The sequence below is a fragment of the Microcaecilia unicolor genome, chromosome 4 (genome assembly GCF_901765095.1).
Source record: "Microcaecilia unicolor chromosome 4, aMicUni1.1, whole genome shotgun sequence".
In the NCBI taxonomy this organism is placed as follows: Eukaryota; Metazoa; Chordata; class Amphibia; order Gymnophiona; family Siphonopidae; genus Microcaecilia; species Microcaecilia unicolor.
The window spans coordinates 26,219,186-26,236,301 of record NC_044034.1 but is presented as its reverse complement, the minus strand read 5'-3'; the positions used below and the strand labels follow the sequence as shown (position 1 = coordinate 26,236,301).

The following is a 17,116-nucleotide window of genomic DNA, read 5'->3' as shown; positions in this document are numbered from 1 at the left end:
GGTTAGGTTACAAGAAGAAATTATGGTGAGTAAATTCTCTGACCCCCCCTCCCCCCCCCCCCCCCCCCCCCCCCCCCCCCCCCCCCCCCATTAGCTTCAGCTATCCTTCCTCTTTGTGCTTACCTTAGTAAATCCATTGTACTTCTATCCCTTTTAGGGCTTTATTCTATAAAGGTTATGCTCCTAAATTTATGCTCCTAAATTTACGCTCCTAAATTTACGCTCCTAAAATTTATGCTCCTAAATTTATGCTCCTAAATTTACGCTCCTAAAATTTACGCTCCTAAATTTACGCTCCTAAAATTTATGCTCCTAAATTTATGCTCCTAAAATTTACGCTCCTAAATTTACGCTCCTAAAATTTATGCTCCTAAATTTATGCTCCTAAATTTACGCTCCTAAAATTTATGCTCCTAAATTTATGAGCATAACTTATGCTCATAAATTTAAGCTCCTAAATTACAAGCATACTCTATGGTCCAAAATAGAATTTGCTCCTAAATTAGGAGCATAAATTTTAGAAGCATAAATTTAGGAGCATAACCTTTACAGAATATGGACCTTAGTGAATAAATGTGATCCATCCATCTGTCTGTCTCTCCTTCAGTGAATAATTAATGTAAGGTACTACCCAGCTCCCTCTCTGCTTAGCTCAGCCATGTAAACAATTCATGAAACTACTACTACTACTACTTAGCATTTCTATAGCGCTGCCAGGGTTACGCAGCGCTGTACAAGTTTAAACATGGGGAAGGACAGTCCCTGCTCAAGAGAGCTTACAATCTAAACTGATATATTTCTACTGCACAGGGTAGCTGCCAGGCAAAATGACAGAAACCGCTCGTATTTTCTCAATGCAATACAGACAAAATCTGCTTTTAAAACTCTCTGATGGACTGAGCATTTTTCGTTGCTTGAGTTTTGGGCTTGTTTGTTTTTTATATTGGCAATATTTGGGGACAATATGCTGGTCTTATTTCCTCAGTAGTTAGAGGAAAGTGGGAAGTGGACCAATGACTCCAGGGAAACGGGATACTAATGTATAAAGCACCACTTTATTCACAGACTCGACACAGTACCGTGTTTTGGCCACAGGCCTGCCTATATGTGTATGTATATATATGTGCATTTTTTAATCATTATATTTTTTGACCTATTGTTTAGACTCCTGAGGTAGGCCTGTGGCCGAAACATGGTACTGTGTCGAGTCTGTGAATAAAGTGGTACTTTATACATTAGTATCCCGTTTCCCTGGAGTCATTGGTCCACTTCCCACTTTCCTCTAACTATTGTTTTCTCGTGGGAGTCAGTGTTCATCCACCTCAGTGGATCACCTCCTCCTTGGTCTTATTTCCTCCCCTCCATCACAGAGACTTGAATATACCAATAATGGAATAATTATTGTTTACAGATTCTATGATTGCTTTTCTCGATATCTTGTTTGTTTATATATAACGTACAATAAAAAGAATGCAATCCACCCAGCTCAGTCCGTCACTCATACACAAAGCAATGTGTAATAATACCAGGTTCTTTGTACAGGGGAAAATAAATCTCAGGCCTTCACGTGGCTTGGAACAACGGCACAGTACTCCAGCTATCTTTCTCATCCAAATAACACACAGCACACTGGAATTTGTGGTTCTCAAGAAAAACAGTCTCTGCACTGCAGTGAAAATATTTACAGCAAATCATTTGCTCTAAGGCAAGATGAGGTTAGAGACAATCATCGCACAGGTATAACTTTTCCACATGAATTTTATTCACTGAAAAGGCTGGCAGACATAATCCGCATGCTGACACAACATCATCCGCACCCCTCTCCTGCAAGAGTCATTGGATGTTGAAAATACCTTTGCTAGTGCAGCTCCTTGCCTTTGCCTTTCCTTCTCTCTGAATGCCATGTCCTCCCTGGCTTTCAACTAATTTAACTAACACTCTTGACTTTAGCAATAACCTTGTGTATTCCAGTCTCAGGACTCCTTCTTTACTGGAATCCCAAGGTCACTTTTTCAGTCCCAAGAGTCATTACTTAACACTGAGCCTCCGTTAGTCCCCTGGGGACATAGCTTATGATTTTGAAATCTTTCGCATACAGGTCAGGCTTCTCTCCAGTTTCCCCTCAGGGGAGAAGTGGACCAGCCTTCCTAGCTCCTTTCCCACCAAGGGAAAGTGGGGCTAATGTTTCCCTCCTCACTAGGAGTCTGCACTGCCATCCGTTGGTAAAACTCCCATACTACAACTTCCCCTCTGGAACATTCTGTATAGCTGCTGGGAATGTAATTACTCTTTCCGAAAGCAAATTATCTCTCTTTGATAAGGCCTAGAAATCCCTCCAGAAAAAAAAAATTGATAGAAAAACAAACTATGAGGCCCTTTTACTAAGCTGCGTTAAGCAGCTTGGGCGGGTTTTACCACACGGTAGACATTAGCATAGTCTCATTCCAATATGTACTGCACTATGAACAAGGCAGTATGGTTAAAAAAAAAAAAAGGTACCTGTCTAATGCGGAAGTGACTGGGGTGTAGCAGGAGAGCGGTCTGCTGTGATAGTTAGCATGCAGGTCATTCCTGTGCATTAGCTGTCATGACTGCCGATATCAGAGCTGCACTTGCCATCACTTCAAGAGGAGGCCACAGGTATCAAGTGCTGCTCAGCCCCACCTCATTGCCATCCCATCTCATGATCCAATCTCTCCCCCATCCCTTCATCCCCCACCTTCCAGATCCAATCCCCCCAATCCCACGGCAACGCCGACAGAGTCCATTATTTGAATGGGCTGTGTCGGCATTACTGCACTGGTAGCTGCTAGCACATGGGGGGGGGGGGGGTGTTAAATATTGAAGTGGAATCCTTACATTAGCACACGCGCATGCAGCCCTTAGACAGGCTTGAATTCCAGGTTCCAGAATTTGACGGTTGAACCCCTGTGGCATTAGGTGGAGTAGCCCGTCCTGAGTACTTAGGAAGTTTTTTCCCCCTGAAGAATCCTGCTTTGCCAGTGAAACATTGATCCTTATTGGGACGTAAAGCTTATATTATAAACCAGTAAAACATGCCCGTTTCTTGCGGCAATGAAACGGGCGCTAGCACGGTTTCCTTCCGGACCTCCCCCCCCATCCGTACTCACTCCGTCGGCGTTCGTCCACCATTGTTGCTGACCTTGCACGCCACTTTCAATCTGCTGCCATTGCTCCGCCCTCGACGTCATCATGTTTGATGCGAGGGCGCGGCCCCAACACAGTGTTTTCGGTGGCTTCACCACCACGAAGGCTTCGAACCGGAAGGAAGTGCCCGGAGGACCTGACAGTGACGTCAGTGTCCACAGAACGTTGAGGGTGAGTTTTATTATATTGGATGTGAGTACCTCTGCTATCTCACTGGAGTTTTGAGACATTGCTGCATGAAATCAGATTTATATCAGCTGTTTGAAGGAGTTGGGACTGTATCAATCTGATATAAATACATACAAATATATGGATATTAATAATGCAGGAGGAGTTTGCAGCTTATACGCAATGATAGAGATAAAGGTGCCTCACACTTAAGGTACTATTTTGGGCACTGAATTATTTTCAGAGCACATAAAAAATTGTTATAAAAGATTCTTTTAGATTTAATAAGAAAAAACAGAGATGACCTAGTTCAATTAATTATTATTATTTTTTCCAAAATGTGGGACTTACTAAAAGTTATAAAGGCTCCTTCTGGCCTCTTGGAATAATTGATACAAACTAGTTCAAAGCAAACAAACATTTACTTCCTTCTGAAGCTGTAATATAAACTTCATTCACCCATTTGACCAAGTGAAGTTCTTACCTCATCCTGGAAAAATGCAATAGAGCCTTAGAAAAGAAAGCAAGTATTTTGGGAATTTATACCAGGAAGCAGAGTTCTGTAGCAATGCATTTCTCATTATCTCACAGAAGTCTTCCGTTCCTCTTGCACCCATCTTACTTATGAAAATTCAGAGAAGGTGGAATTTTAAAATAAACGATCTCTCCCACACAGTAATGATGTGATTTCCTTAAATGTACTAAACAGTCAGGGGAACTAAACTTAACCTTATTAATAGACACCAGTGATGACCACGTGTGGAATGCAAACATCATAGAGGGTCCCAAAAAAACAGCAAGGCAATCGATCTGCAAACTCCAATGTGGACAAACAAAACAGCAGATCGAGATAAACGTGAAGATTTTATTGATATCATATACCAGAATATTGCCCGACACAGGCCGTGTTTCGCCCAAGAGGGCTGTGTCAGGGGCTAAATTATTGACTGTGCAGAAACAATGTTCCAACTGGAAATACGATTTATACACATCAAAGGTAAAGGACATATAATAAAAAACCAGCAAGGTGAGCACAACTGTTGTATAACGATCAACCAAACAATCGTTATATAACAGTTGTGGTCACTTCGCTGGTTTTTTATTATATGTCCTTTATGTTTGATGTGTATAAATCATATGGGGGCTGGAGTGGACGGTTGGAGGAGCAGATTTCAGCTTCCTTACCACCATGCAGGGTCAGCTTGGGCTGTCCAGACGATTCACCTCGTTTCCTGACATCGAAGGCAAACTTATCTCAACTAGTCCCGAAGGTACTACAACAGCTCTCCATTATAGACTGTCTTGCTGAAAGCTGTTAAATCACTCATAATCATCTCAGCATCAGGAATCTACCTCAGACCAGCCTATCTTGGATAGCCTACTCCTAGGATTCATCATATCACCAACAGTCCTTCCTAACAACATCTCCATGGACCATTTTAGACTCTCTTGCCCTTTCCATCTTTCTTCTTACCTTGTTCCTTCTATCCTATCTCATTTGATTGTAAATGTATAGCACCTGATCTAGCGATAGCCTTATCATTACATTGTAAGCCACTTTGAGCCTGCACATCTGTGGGAAAAAGTGGGGTATAAATGTGCTAAATAAATAAATAAAATTGATTAGCCAGGTAGACTTGAGATAGACAGCGCTTAGCTCTAGAAATGAGCTCTTAAAAATAAAATACTTTTGGGGATCTGCCAGGTACCTGTAACTACAACTGACCACTCTTGGAAACAGGATGCTGGACACAATACCCCCAATTCTATATAGCGTGCCTAGAGATCGGCAACAAAATTGGCGTGGATTCTATAACAATGCACGCAATTTAACAAGCTAATGAGCGCTGATAACAGTACTTAACAAGCAATAATGAGCACTAATTGGCACTGATTAGAATATAGGGGCACAACTCGCTAAGCGTATTCTGTAACGATGTGCACCGAACCTCTAATGCATACAGGCAAAAAGGGGCATGGTTATGGGCGGAGAAATGGGCATTTCCTGGGTGGTCCAAATGTAGGCGCCTAGTGATAGAATATGGCCCAGTGTGCCTAAATCTACGAACTGAGATTTACGCCATGTTTTCATTGGTGTAAATGGATGCACGTAGATTTAGGCGCTGAAATATCAACTGAGTATATTCTATAATTGGCACCTAAATTAAATCAGCGCCATATATGGAATCTCTCCCAATGTGCCTTGGTCTGACTTGGCTTGGTTTCTGTTATGTTCTTACCTTCTCATGTTCTAGTGATTCCCCAAAATCATGTTTGTCTGTAGATCAGGGTTGCATCTGTCTTGTTTCAGGGGCTCTACTGTACCAGCAGCCATTATGTTTGGCCTCTTAAAGCCCAGTCTTCTCAAATCAACCACACACCTCCATTCTGTTTCTAGAATTGTAAACGTCCTTCTATGGCAGCTACAGAGATAGCTACATCAGTGCTAGTTCCAACAATACATTAGTCTTGACAGGTCACCTGTTGCTGAAATTCCTTTCCTTCTGTTCTTTGTTCTCTAGATAAGGCAAGTATCCAAAACTGAACTGTGCTGGAAGCCAGCATCCTCTGATAACGCAAAGGTCAATCACCCTTGAAAGTGAGAGTAATCCTGAGTGTCATATGTCCAGCGTTGAAGAGATGCTAGCACCCCCCCCCCCCCCCCCCACACACACACACACACACAACCTGAGAGATCCTGCAAGGAAATACTTCCTTACTGAAAGGGTGATAGTGTTTTGGAATAATCTACCAGCAGAAATGGGTGGAAACCAATTATGACAGAATTTATGCTTCACACAGATAACAAAAGGTTGAAGCAAGGGAAAGGGACTTGAACAATGGCTTATGTCGTGCATGAATGCAGATTTATGTGTCACACATACATTTGCCCCTAAATGCAAATCTGTGAGCTTGTGTGTTAAGTGCCATAGTATGTAATTGGGAAGGGAGTGCACATGGGGGAGGAGTATGAGTGAAACATGGGGGTGTCAAGCATTAACGCGTGCATCTTATAAAATACGATGAGATCTATGCCCATTTGATCTGCCATTGTGGCTCTAGGCAAGTCACTAAACTCTTTATTGCCCCAGGTACAAAAATAAGTACCTGCATATAATATTAAACTAAATAAACAAAAAAAAAAGGAGGTAAAAACCCTCACGATACCATGAGATATGAAAAAAAAGAGTGAGGAAAAACCAAGTAAAGATACCAAAAAGCACTTTATTGTATTAAAAAATGACCCGACACGGCCGTGTTTCGGCCCTAAGACCTGCCTCAGGGGTCTTGAACAATCTCGGATGATCTTTTTATATCAGTTGGTAACTGAACATATGATATTTTAGAAGAGAGGAGGCTTTTTTCGGCATCGCCATTTCAAAATCAGTTGGTAACTGAATATATGATATTCTAGAAGAGAGGAGACCAAAGAAGTCTTCATTTAAGTAAACATTTACCAGTGTATGTTCATACACTAGATCATCCGAGATTGTTCAAGACCCCTGAGACAGGCCTTAGGGCCGAAACACGGCCGTGTCGGGTTGTTTTTTAATACAATAAAGTGCTTTTTGGCATCCTCACTTGGTTTTTCCTCACTTTTTTTGTTTCATATAATATGTAAACCACAGAAAGGCAGTATATCGTCTGTGGTTTACATATTATAGGCAGGTACTTATTTTTCTACCTGGGGCAATAAAGAGTTTAGTGACTTGCCTAGAGTCACAAGGAGCTGAAGTGGGAAGTGAACCTGGTTCCCTGGAACCTCTCAGGCCACTGCACTAACCACTAGGCCACTGCGCCACAATAACATCAGAACTGAGTGGGTGAGCAAAAGGAAAAGATTGGGTTAGGTATGGAAATTTGTGTGCTCAACTTCCCAGAATTCCAAAAGAGGGGACATGACAAAATTGATCTGGATAAGAAGCCATATCTTGCAGTCGAAGCTGTATGATTGAGAGCAGGGATATATCTTTAGCTACAGCAGTACATGCAGGAATCGTCGGCTAGACGGAATGGGCACAAACGGGAAACGATTTATTAGGTGCTATTTTTTTTTTTGCGCTATGTGAAACTGTCCGCTTCCCTACATCAGTAATTTTAGTAAAACAAATCTGAAGGCCCAATATTTAAAAGCACAAATCTGTATAGGTGGCAATTCTGTAAAGGGCACTATAAACTAGGTACCCAAAATCTGTGTGTATTATATTGCATTGTATTATATTTTATTTATTTATTTACTTGTTACATTTGTATCCAGTGGTGTGCTGGAGCCGGCTCGCACCGGCTCTGCAGAGCTGGTTGTTACGTTTTGAAGAATTTTGCGAGCTGGTTGTTCAGCTGTCTCTGTCAGCAGGGACGCAGCAAAGTTTTTTTCCCCCTACAAATTACAGCGGGAGGGAGGCCTCCTCGTGCTGCATTGAGCTGGTTCTAGTGGCGTACTGAGGGCGGGGCGGTGCAAACCAAGTGGGTGTGTGTCCTTCCTTCTTCTAACTTCTGCTCCGTCCGTGCTGCACCGGCGCGCGCCTTACCGCTGACCTGACCTACCTCAGAGAGACTGCGACTCACTTGTCTCCTCCCAGCGGCTCCTCTCGCTCTCTCTCGGCCTCTCCAGTCTCCGAGTCCCGCCCATCTGTCGACATCACGATGCCTTCCTTCCTCCCCATATGGCTCCTCTCGCTCTCCGGTCTTCGAGTCCCGCCCATGAACGTCACGACGCCTTCCTCTGCGGCACCCTGCGAACCAGTGACTGCGCCCTTCCCACTTCTCTAACGGCTCCTGCAGGTGTTTTGCACCTGCTCTGTCTGTCCCAGTTCGCGGCCGACCGCAGTGCACGGCACTCTTGCAGCCACGGGCTAGTAGCGCGTTCTGCTTCCTGATAGTGCACTCCTCCACACCCCTGCCGCTGCCTCCTCGTCTGCAGAAGAATCTTCGATCTTCAGTTCCATTCCAGCCAGCGTCAGGTAATTAGGCCCCACAGCGATCTAATATTTAGCCGGGGGGGATGGGGGATCAATGATCATAAAGTGTGAAAAGGAAGGGGGGGCAAGATAGAACACTGGATGGGAGAGAAAGAGGGCAATGGCAATGGTGAATGGCCAAATTTCAGTGAGGATATCCTGTGTTTCCTGATGGGTTCGTGTCTTAGTTGTTGTTGTTGTAATCTACCATGGGAAGCCTGGTGTTATAAAGTTGATGGAATACATTGAAATTAAATGGAAGTAGAATTAAACTCTCCTTTCATTGGGGCACACATGGAATCAGGTCTTCATCTGTTTTGTAGAAGTTTACCTTTTAGATAGACAAATGGATTATTCTCTTTTGAACATGTTTCAGGGGGAAGTGGCTTTATCAGTCAAAATAAATATTTTGTTTCATGCAGATTTCTTTTGTTTATAAATAAATGGGCTATATATAAGCCCATATTGGTTTTCTTATATTTTGTTCTTGTGATAACTTATACTGTGGCAACTGAAAACTCTTATCTCCGTCTGGTCGGTAATAAAAGGAGCTCATTGTGAGCGCTATCTACCCTAAGAGGTTGTTTTGTGGCTGTATGAAGAATTGTGATATTGAATAAATAAGCATATGTGTGTGTCCCTAATCATGATGCATCCTAAGTTTATATAATCCTTTCAAGAAATCCAGTTAATCTTTTTACTTATTAGTGGAGCATAACCACAGAGGCTTGGTATGGTTGCATTTTCAATATGGTAATACTAGGGCCCAGCTAAGGAACAGCCAGGTTATTTTGAGTTCGTCTTCACTTGCTTTCCTAGTGTGCCATCACTATCCAGCAGGTAGGCAGTGTCTTAAAAGATGGAGGACAAAGGATTTTTTTTTTTACATTAAAAGAAGGTAAATTTGGATGTAAGGATTGTTTGAAAGCACGCTCTCTCCCCGGGTATAGCCAGCTCTGCAAATGTTTTAATTTGGTGGGGGGGGGGGGGGGGGGCGCAGAGGTGGTTCACAGAGAGAGCCTGTTGTTAAAATTTTACCAGCACACCACTGTTTGTATCCCACATTTTCCCATCTATTTGCAGGCTCAATGTGGCTTACATAGTGCCGGAGATGCATTCACAGACTCCAGTGTGAACAAATACAAAGTGGTGTTGTGGTAACAAAAGTTTGTGTGAAGCACTCAACGGAAGAGTTGTGTTATGTCCATTACGTACTTTACTTTTGTTGTGTTGCAGAGGTCAGGCTTTTAGGATCGGCAGGGTATGCCTTTTCAAACAGGTTGGTCTTTAGTGATTTCCGGAAATTTAGGTGGTCGTATGTTGTTTTCAAGGCTTTCAGTAGTGCGTTCCACAGTTGTGTACTTATGTAGGAAAAGCTGGATGCATACGTTGATTTGTATTTGAGGCCTTTGCAGCTAGGGTAGTGCAGATTTAGATATGTTCATGATGGTTTAGATGTGTTTCTGGTTGGTAGGTCGATGAGGTCTGTCATGTATCCTAAGGCTTCTCCGTGGAGAATTTTGTGAGCCATGGCACAGATTTTGAAGGCAATACATCCTTTGATTAACAAGAAACAGAGTTGGTTTATCTCAGCCAGGTCACAGCCTCGCAGCAGCTAAACACATTTAGTAAAAGCATAAATTTGGGCTTTAGTTCTTCCTTCCCTGAGCCTCCTTAACCTCATCCTAAATGTTGATTTTTATTCCATCTTCATCCAAATAGTGCAAAGCAGATTACATTCTCAAGAAGACCTCCGATTAGAAGGAACTTACCATTTTCATTATACCGAACATAAAATCTCCAACAACCTAACAAATTTAAGAGTGTTGATTTAAAAACAGGGCCTTATGAAAAGACAAATATGGCATAATTTGATGAAGGTCAACAGGAATATTAATCCATATCTTAGCACTTTGAAATATAAATTAATGTTCCCAAATTAATTTGGAACTTATTTTTTATTTATTACATTTGTACCCTGCGCTTTCCCACTCATGGCAGGCTCAATGCGGCAGGCAATGGAGGGTTAAGTGACTTGCCCAGAATCACAAGGAGCTGGCTGTGCCTGAAGTGGGAATCAAACTCAGTTCCCCAGGACCAGAGTCCACCACCCTAACCACTAGGCCACTCCTCCACCTAAGCACTTCACGGAGGGAAAGTCCAATGTTAATCTTTTCCAACTTCTCAAATGATTTCTATTAACTGTAAATAAAAGAAGCCCTCCAAACAAATTCAGAGTTTAGACCATAGAAAGTTTTATAGACCATACAGACAATTTTTAAATGAATTTGGCATTCTAATTTAAGCTAGTGCAATCTGTATTCTGGATTTGCACATGCAACTTAGGGGCCTTTTTACTAAGGTGAGCCAAAAATTGCCTGCGCTGATGTAGGCACGTGTATTGGACACGCGCAGGTTCATTTTTCAGTGCGCCTGCAAAAAAGGCCTTTTTGTGGCCAAAAATGGACATGCAGCAAAATAAAAATTGGCGCGCATCTATTTCGGGCCTGAGACCTTACCACCACCCATTGACTTAGTGGTAAGGTCTCACGCATTAACTGGGAGGTAATCATCAGCGCGCATTGCAAATTACCACCCGATTAGCACCATGTGGTAGAAAATAAAAATTATTTTTTGTCATGCGTATCGGATGTGCGTAAAAAAATTAGAATTACCGCCCGGGGCACTCAGTAGCCGGGTAGCAGTTCTCATTTGATGCATGTTGTATGTGCATAGTTGCCTATGTACCTTAGTACAAGGGCTCCTTAATTAGTTAACAGGCTAATCAGTGCTGATAATTGCCCCTAAGCAGTGATTACTGACACTAATTGGCATCAATTAGAATTTATGTGCACAACTGTCTAAGTGTATTCTGTAATGTGATGCGCCTAAATTCTAAGTCGCCATAATAGGGCATGGCCTTAGGCATGTTGTGGACGTTTCTAAAATTTATGTGGATTGTTATAGAATACACCCAATCTGTGCATAATTTAGGTGTCTGCATTTACACCAAATTTTACTTGGTGTAACTTGCTGTAATTATATTTAGGTGTGCAGATGGATGCTGGGTGTATTCTATAAACCACGCAGAATTTTAGGCATATTCTATAAAATGTAAGTATACTTTACAGAATATACCTAAGCTTATTTTTTTTCTGCGTGGAATTTTTGTGCACCATATATATATACTAGTAAAAGAGGCGCGTTTCAAACAGAAAGGAAATGGGCGCTAGCAAGGTTCCAGGGCCCCCTCCCTCCTCTCCCTCCCCCCTCCCTCCCCCTCCTCCTCCCCCTCCTCATCACCCCTCTCCTCCCCCCGACTCCCCTCCCGAAAGGACCCCCACCCCCTCCCCTCCCCCCTCTCATCTCACGACCTCCATCCCCTCCCTCTCCTCCCCTTCCCCCCTCTCTCTCGTCTCAGGACCCCCCCTCGTCTCAGGACCCCCTCTCCGATTTCCGCTGCCCAACGCCTCCCTCCCTCTGTCTCTGTGGCCTCCAAGTGCAAGGAGGACGTGTGCGAGTGTCCCAGCCCTTCGTACGTGGCAGCTGCTGTTTAAAAAGTTTTACCTCCTGTTCGTCCGGCAACACTCAAGTCCACCAAGTACAGACGCCGCTTCAGACAGGCTGTGGTTCGCTGTTCCTCTGGTCCCACCCTCATTTCCTGTTTGCGGAAGGGCGGGACCATAGGAACAGCGAACCACAGCCTGTCTGAAGTGGTGTCTGTATTTGGTGGACTTGAGTGTTGCCGGCCGAGCAGGAGGTAAAACTTTTTAAACAGCAGCTGCCACGTACGAAGGGCTGAGGCACTCGCACACGTCCTCCTTGCACTCAGAGGCCACAGAGACAGAGGGATGGGGGTGACGTACGGGGGGGGGGTGCGGACTGCTGAACTGGGAGGGGATGGAGATGGTGGTGCGAACTCGTAGCGCCTGTGCTTGAGTCACGTCGCGGTTTCCCAGGCAACACGGTGACATCACGAACTGGCCTTCAACTTCCTGGCAGTCAGCTTCAGAACATTGGAGGTGCAAATTATTATAGTAGATGTAGATATATATATATATATATATATATATATATATATATATATATATATATATATATATATATATATATATATATATATATATAGCCCATTAGGCGCACAGCGTTATAGAATAGTTGCGTAGACAGATGAGCACGTAAGTCCAAATTAATACCAATTATTGATTGTTAACGGCTCACTAACTAATTAATTTGTGCGTGTATCTGTACCAAATTTGGGTAGCCTATGTAGAATCCGGGGACAGTAGCTGGATTTAGGGCACCTGATTGCAGGGCTTGGAAACTATCCCCTGATGCCTGACCCCTACCAAATAGTATCATTGAAATGACTGGGCGGATGATTTAAAAAGGGGGAGATAAATGACTGAGCAGTTGTAAATGAAGGACCATGACATCAGTCCCTAGGCCTAGTAGAAAACTGCCTGATCCCAGTGGCGTTCCTAGGGGGGCTGACACCCGGGGCAGATCGCCGATGTGCCCCGACCCCCGGGTGCAGCGCAACCCCCCCCCCCCCCCCGTGAAAGGACACCCCCCCCCCCCCCCCCCGTGAAAGAACCCTCCCCCCGGGTGCATGCCGCTGGGGGGGGGGGTGCCGCGCGCGCCTGTCCTTTGTTTGTTCCATGCTCACTCTGCCCCGGAACAGTAACCTGTTTCGGGGCAGAGGGAGCATGGAACGAACGAAGGACAGGCGCGAACGGCACCCCCCCAGCCCCCCCAGCAGCGTGCACCGAGGGCGGACCACACCCACCGCCCCCCACCCTAGGAATGCCACTGCCTGGTCCAAAAAAACTTTCATATGTTTGAGTGGGAAGCTGACATTTAAGGTACCAAGACACAAATGTGACCATCCCTGGGAAAGGTGACTAAAGTCACCAGAAACAGAACATGAGGTTTTAATAAATTATATTAGAGCAAATAATTTGCTAATACAACAATCCAAATTCCATCCTTTTATGTGAAAAAAATTAAAAAGTTACAGAAGTTCAAACATGTAACTTTTTCAGACTACGTATGGACCGCGGTCATGAAAAATCAACCATTCTCAACATTTGGATCTTCTCCTGTAGTCACCTTTTCCCAGAGACGGTCACAAATGTTCTCATTGACACTATAAAATCCGTAGGCGTCAGTCCAGGATGGATAGTTGAAACTACTTTTGAGGACAACTTTCGTGGAGAACCTGTGGCCTTGGTAGTCTGTATTTTAAAAAGTGTGGCACATCCCAGATGCTTGTCTATGCCACCATAATATGTGGGGTCTCTGTTAAAATAAAAAGTGCTATGGTATACTAGAACAATCATTTTAAAATATCTCTGTACATAAGCAAACTGAATCGCTGAATACTCATATCTACTTTATAACATTTGAGTGAGCTTTGGATGGTGTTGATTTATCTTCTCTTCTTGTTACTTTGTCCTACAGATAAAGATGGATGCATTTTGCCAAGAAAAAGATCTTTTCCAGATTCCTCCAAATCTTTATCCAACTATAGAGAAACTAGATTTGTCTAGAAATCAACTCCAGAGAGTCGCTGAAAGGCCACTAACATTTTACACTGCAGTTCAACATTTGGATTTAAGTTCAAACAAAATCAGCTTTATTTATTCAGGTGTTTTCGCAAACATGACCAGCCTGAACATTTTAAACCTTTCTAACAACCAATTAGATCAATTTGTGCAACAAAGCAAACCAGGAATTGGGCTTATACCACAGGTCAAAATTTTGGACTTATCAGGCAACAGCCTATATAATGGCATGGCTGAACACTTCATAGAGAAAGCACCATCTTTAACCCACCTTTCACTGGCGAGTAACAGCATTACCACAATCTCTGCCAAAATGTTTATTGGGTCACCAAGTCTCACTGATCTTGATCTCCATAATAATATTATCATGGACATAGAGGAGGGTGCTTTCGAAAACCTACCACATCTCTTCAAGCTTGATCTTTCCATGAACTCTCTGACTTGCATATCAGGCTATAACCTCCAGCAACTTCACATCCTTGACCTAAGCAAGAACAGTATTGAAACCTTTCACACCACAGAGTCAGAGGAAGAGTACAACTTAGAAGAGTTGGATCTAAGTGAGAATAAACTCATGGATTTCCCAGTGTTGCCTAAAAAAAACTGGTTGATCTCCCTAAATGTATCGAAGAATTTAATCCAGTTGGGTTCTGAATCTTCTCCTGATGACATTAACTATTTGGAAGAGGATTGGTTGAAGGATTCTTTCCAGATTTTAAACCAGACTCCAAAAACCACTGTCAAAAATGCAAGTTCAGTAAACCTATCCAAGCTTGTATATTTAGACTTGAGTTATAATGAGATCAAATCAATACCTGATGGGTTTTTTGACACCATGTCATCGCTCCATTTTCTTAACCTCAGCAAAAACTGCCTTCAGACTTACGTGGTGACCTCTAACTATGCTTTGACCTCATTGGTCACTCTTGATTTAAGCTACAATGTCTTGCAGAACTTATCAATAGCAATCAACACACTTACTAGTTTGCAGACATTCTACCTTCAAAGTAATTTTCTACAGGCCTTAGAGTTTGATATATTTCAAGGCCTCCCTAACATCAAAGAGCTTAATCTCCAAAGCAATAATATCAAAGTCTGTAGCACATATTCAGGGGTAGCAAAGCAAAGAATTGGTAAAGATGACAATGGCTGTGTGTCATTATTTAGTATTTCTACTCTTCAATATTTAGATCTGAGTGATAACATGATGAAGAACCTACCAGAGTATGCCTTTCATAAGACACCACTAACCATGCTTGATCTATCCTTGAATCAAGGGCTTAAAGTGAAGGCCCAAGCATTGTCTGGACTAGAATCCTTTCTAGAATATTTGCATTTAGACGGCAATGGCCTTTCCACATTGAATGTTGACCTGCCTCATTTTGTTCACCTCAAGCATTTAAGTTTATCCCACAATCAACTCACTTGGTTACCTACTTGGAATAAAGATTGTACCTTACAAATTCTGGATCTTCGAAATAATAGCTTTAGTGATCTGCAGACCTCTGATATTACAGCATTGGAAAAGACCTTAAAGAAGCTATATCTCAGTGGGAACCCCCTCAGCTGTTGTGGAAACATCTGGCTTTCACATATGATTCAGAAGGGTTTGGTGGACATTCCTGACTTAGAAGTTATGTCATGTCAATATTCTAAAACGTTTGCATATCAAGAAGACATATTAATTAGCCATATCAGACCTGAAGTCTGCGAAAAAGAAAATCTAAAGAAAATGAACATTTTCATTGTGTTAGCTTTTGTGTTAATCTTATCAATAATTGTCATTGGACTTTTTTCTTTCTGCTGTTTCCGCAGACAAAAATTCAGACAGCAGTTCAAGGCATAGTACATTCCAAGGACCTTTTCCACCCCCTAAAACAACTTCTCAAGAACATTTTCAGAAATGGCAGAATACATTCCACATCGTAACTCTGAATCTTGAAAGCTGAGCTAATCAAGTACATTCATACTACAGCTGTTCAGCCAAATACTCTCTGCACACACGTATGTGTGAGAAGTAGAGAAGGATTAGATCTTCAGGTAGCAAATGCAAAGTGTTGGAGCTCTGTCTATATTAAATAGGGTTACCAGCTGTCTTCATTTATTTTTTTTTCAAACCATGTTGACTCTGTCCTGGTTCTTCTCTATGACATGTGTGGACTTCTAGCTTACATTTTTGGGGAAATCAAAAGTATACATGTATTAAAGGCAAAACCAAGATTGAATCAGTCTAACATGAAAAAAAAACAAACAAACCAGAACCGATTAATAACTCTACCCAAGTAGTAAAATAACATTTTAAGGCAGGAAAAAGCTGTTTAGGCGAAACTGTGGGCGGATTCCTCAGCATTGTTTGCAAAATGTCAATCATAACATAAGCCAATGAAAATGCACCCTTTAAGATGAATTAGAATTAGAATGGGGGCAGGATCAATGACAGGACAGTGCAGCCCATGCACTTTTCCAAGGTCTGGCAATTCAGGGAGTCTTGTTTCAGGCCCATATTTATTTTGCATGTGTGTATTCTTCTTCCCTTCTCTTCTTTTTCTTTAGCCACCAATTGTAGACTTGGCAGTTTCCTTCTGCTTCTTTGTCTTACAAACATCTAGGAGATCCATCCCTCATTTTAAATGTGCCCCAACCTCCCCAATCTGGTCATTGCAGCATCCACAGCCCCAACCAAACTAAGAACATAAGAGTTGTCCAACTGGTTCCATCTAGCCCAGTATCCTGTTTCCAACAGTGGATCATCCAGGTTTCAAGTACCTGGCAGAGTCCCAAAAAGAGGCAAGATTCCATGCTACATAACCTCAGGGACAAGAAGTGGCTTTACCCAGGTCTACCTTAGTAATGGTTTATGGACTTTTCCAGGGAAAAGGAAGACTCAACTTGAGGTTGTAGCTAAGGCAAGGGATGCCACAGGAACCCTAGGAAAAGGGAGTTATCCTCACTGCTTAAGCATGAAATGTAGAGAGTCATTTTATAACAGGGCACCAAGGGTAGGCACCCAGAGAGGCAACTACAAAGTCATTATTTTAAGAAGAAAATTAGGCGCCTACTTTTCATTATAAAACAGTAGCTTAAGTTGGCTAATGTATGCCAACGTTGCAGGGGAAAATGTTTACCCCAGCCATAGCGGTAATTTATGCAGGTATGTGACCACTTTATAGAATCACCTACTGGTTTCCGACTTAATGATTGCAGGGCCCCCAACTCAGGACTGTCATCCTCAAGCTGAAAGAGTATTATCTGTTT

The 17,116-nt window shown here is 42.7% G+C and overlaps 1 protein-coding gene across 3 annotated transcripts in view; it reads left to right on the top strand.

Moving 5' to 3' along the window:
• Window positions 1–16,075, top strand: part of LRRC32 (leucine rich repeat containing 32) — a 67,865-nt gene extending 51,790 nt beyond the window's left edge. For all 3 annotated transcript variants that reach the window (XM_030200056.1, XM_030200055.1, XM_030200058.1), the window contains exon 3: window positions 13,758–16,075. In XM_030200056.1, coding sequence (XP_030055916.1) covers window positions 13,758–15,707 — 1,950 coding nt within the window. In that variant the 3' untranslated portion in view covers window positions 15,708–16,075. The remainder of the gene's footprint in view (window positions 1–13,757) is intronic.
• The last annotated feature ends 1,041 nt before the right edge of the window (window positions 16,076–17,116 follow it).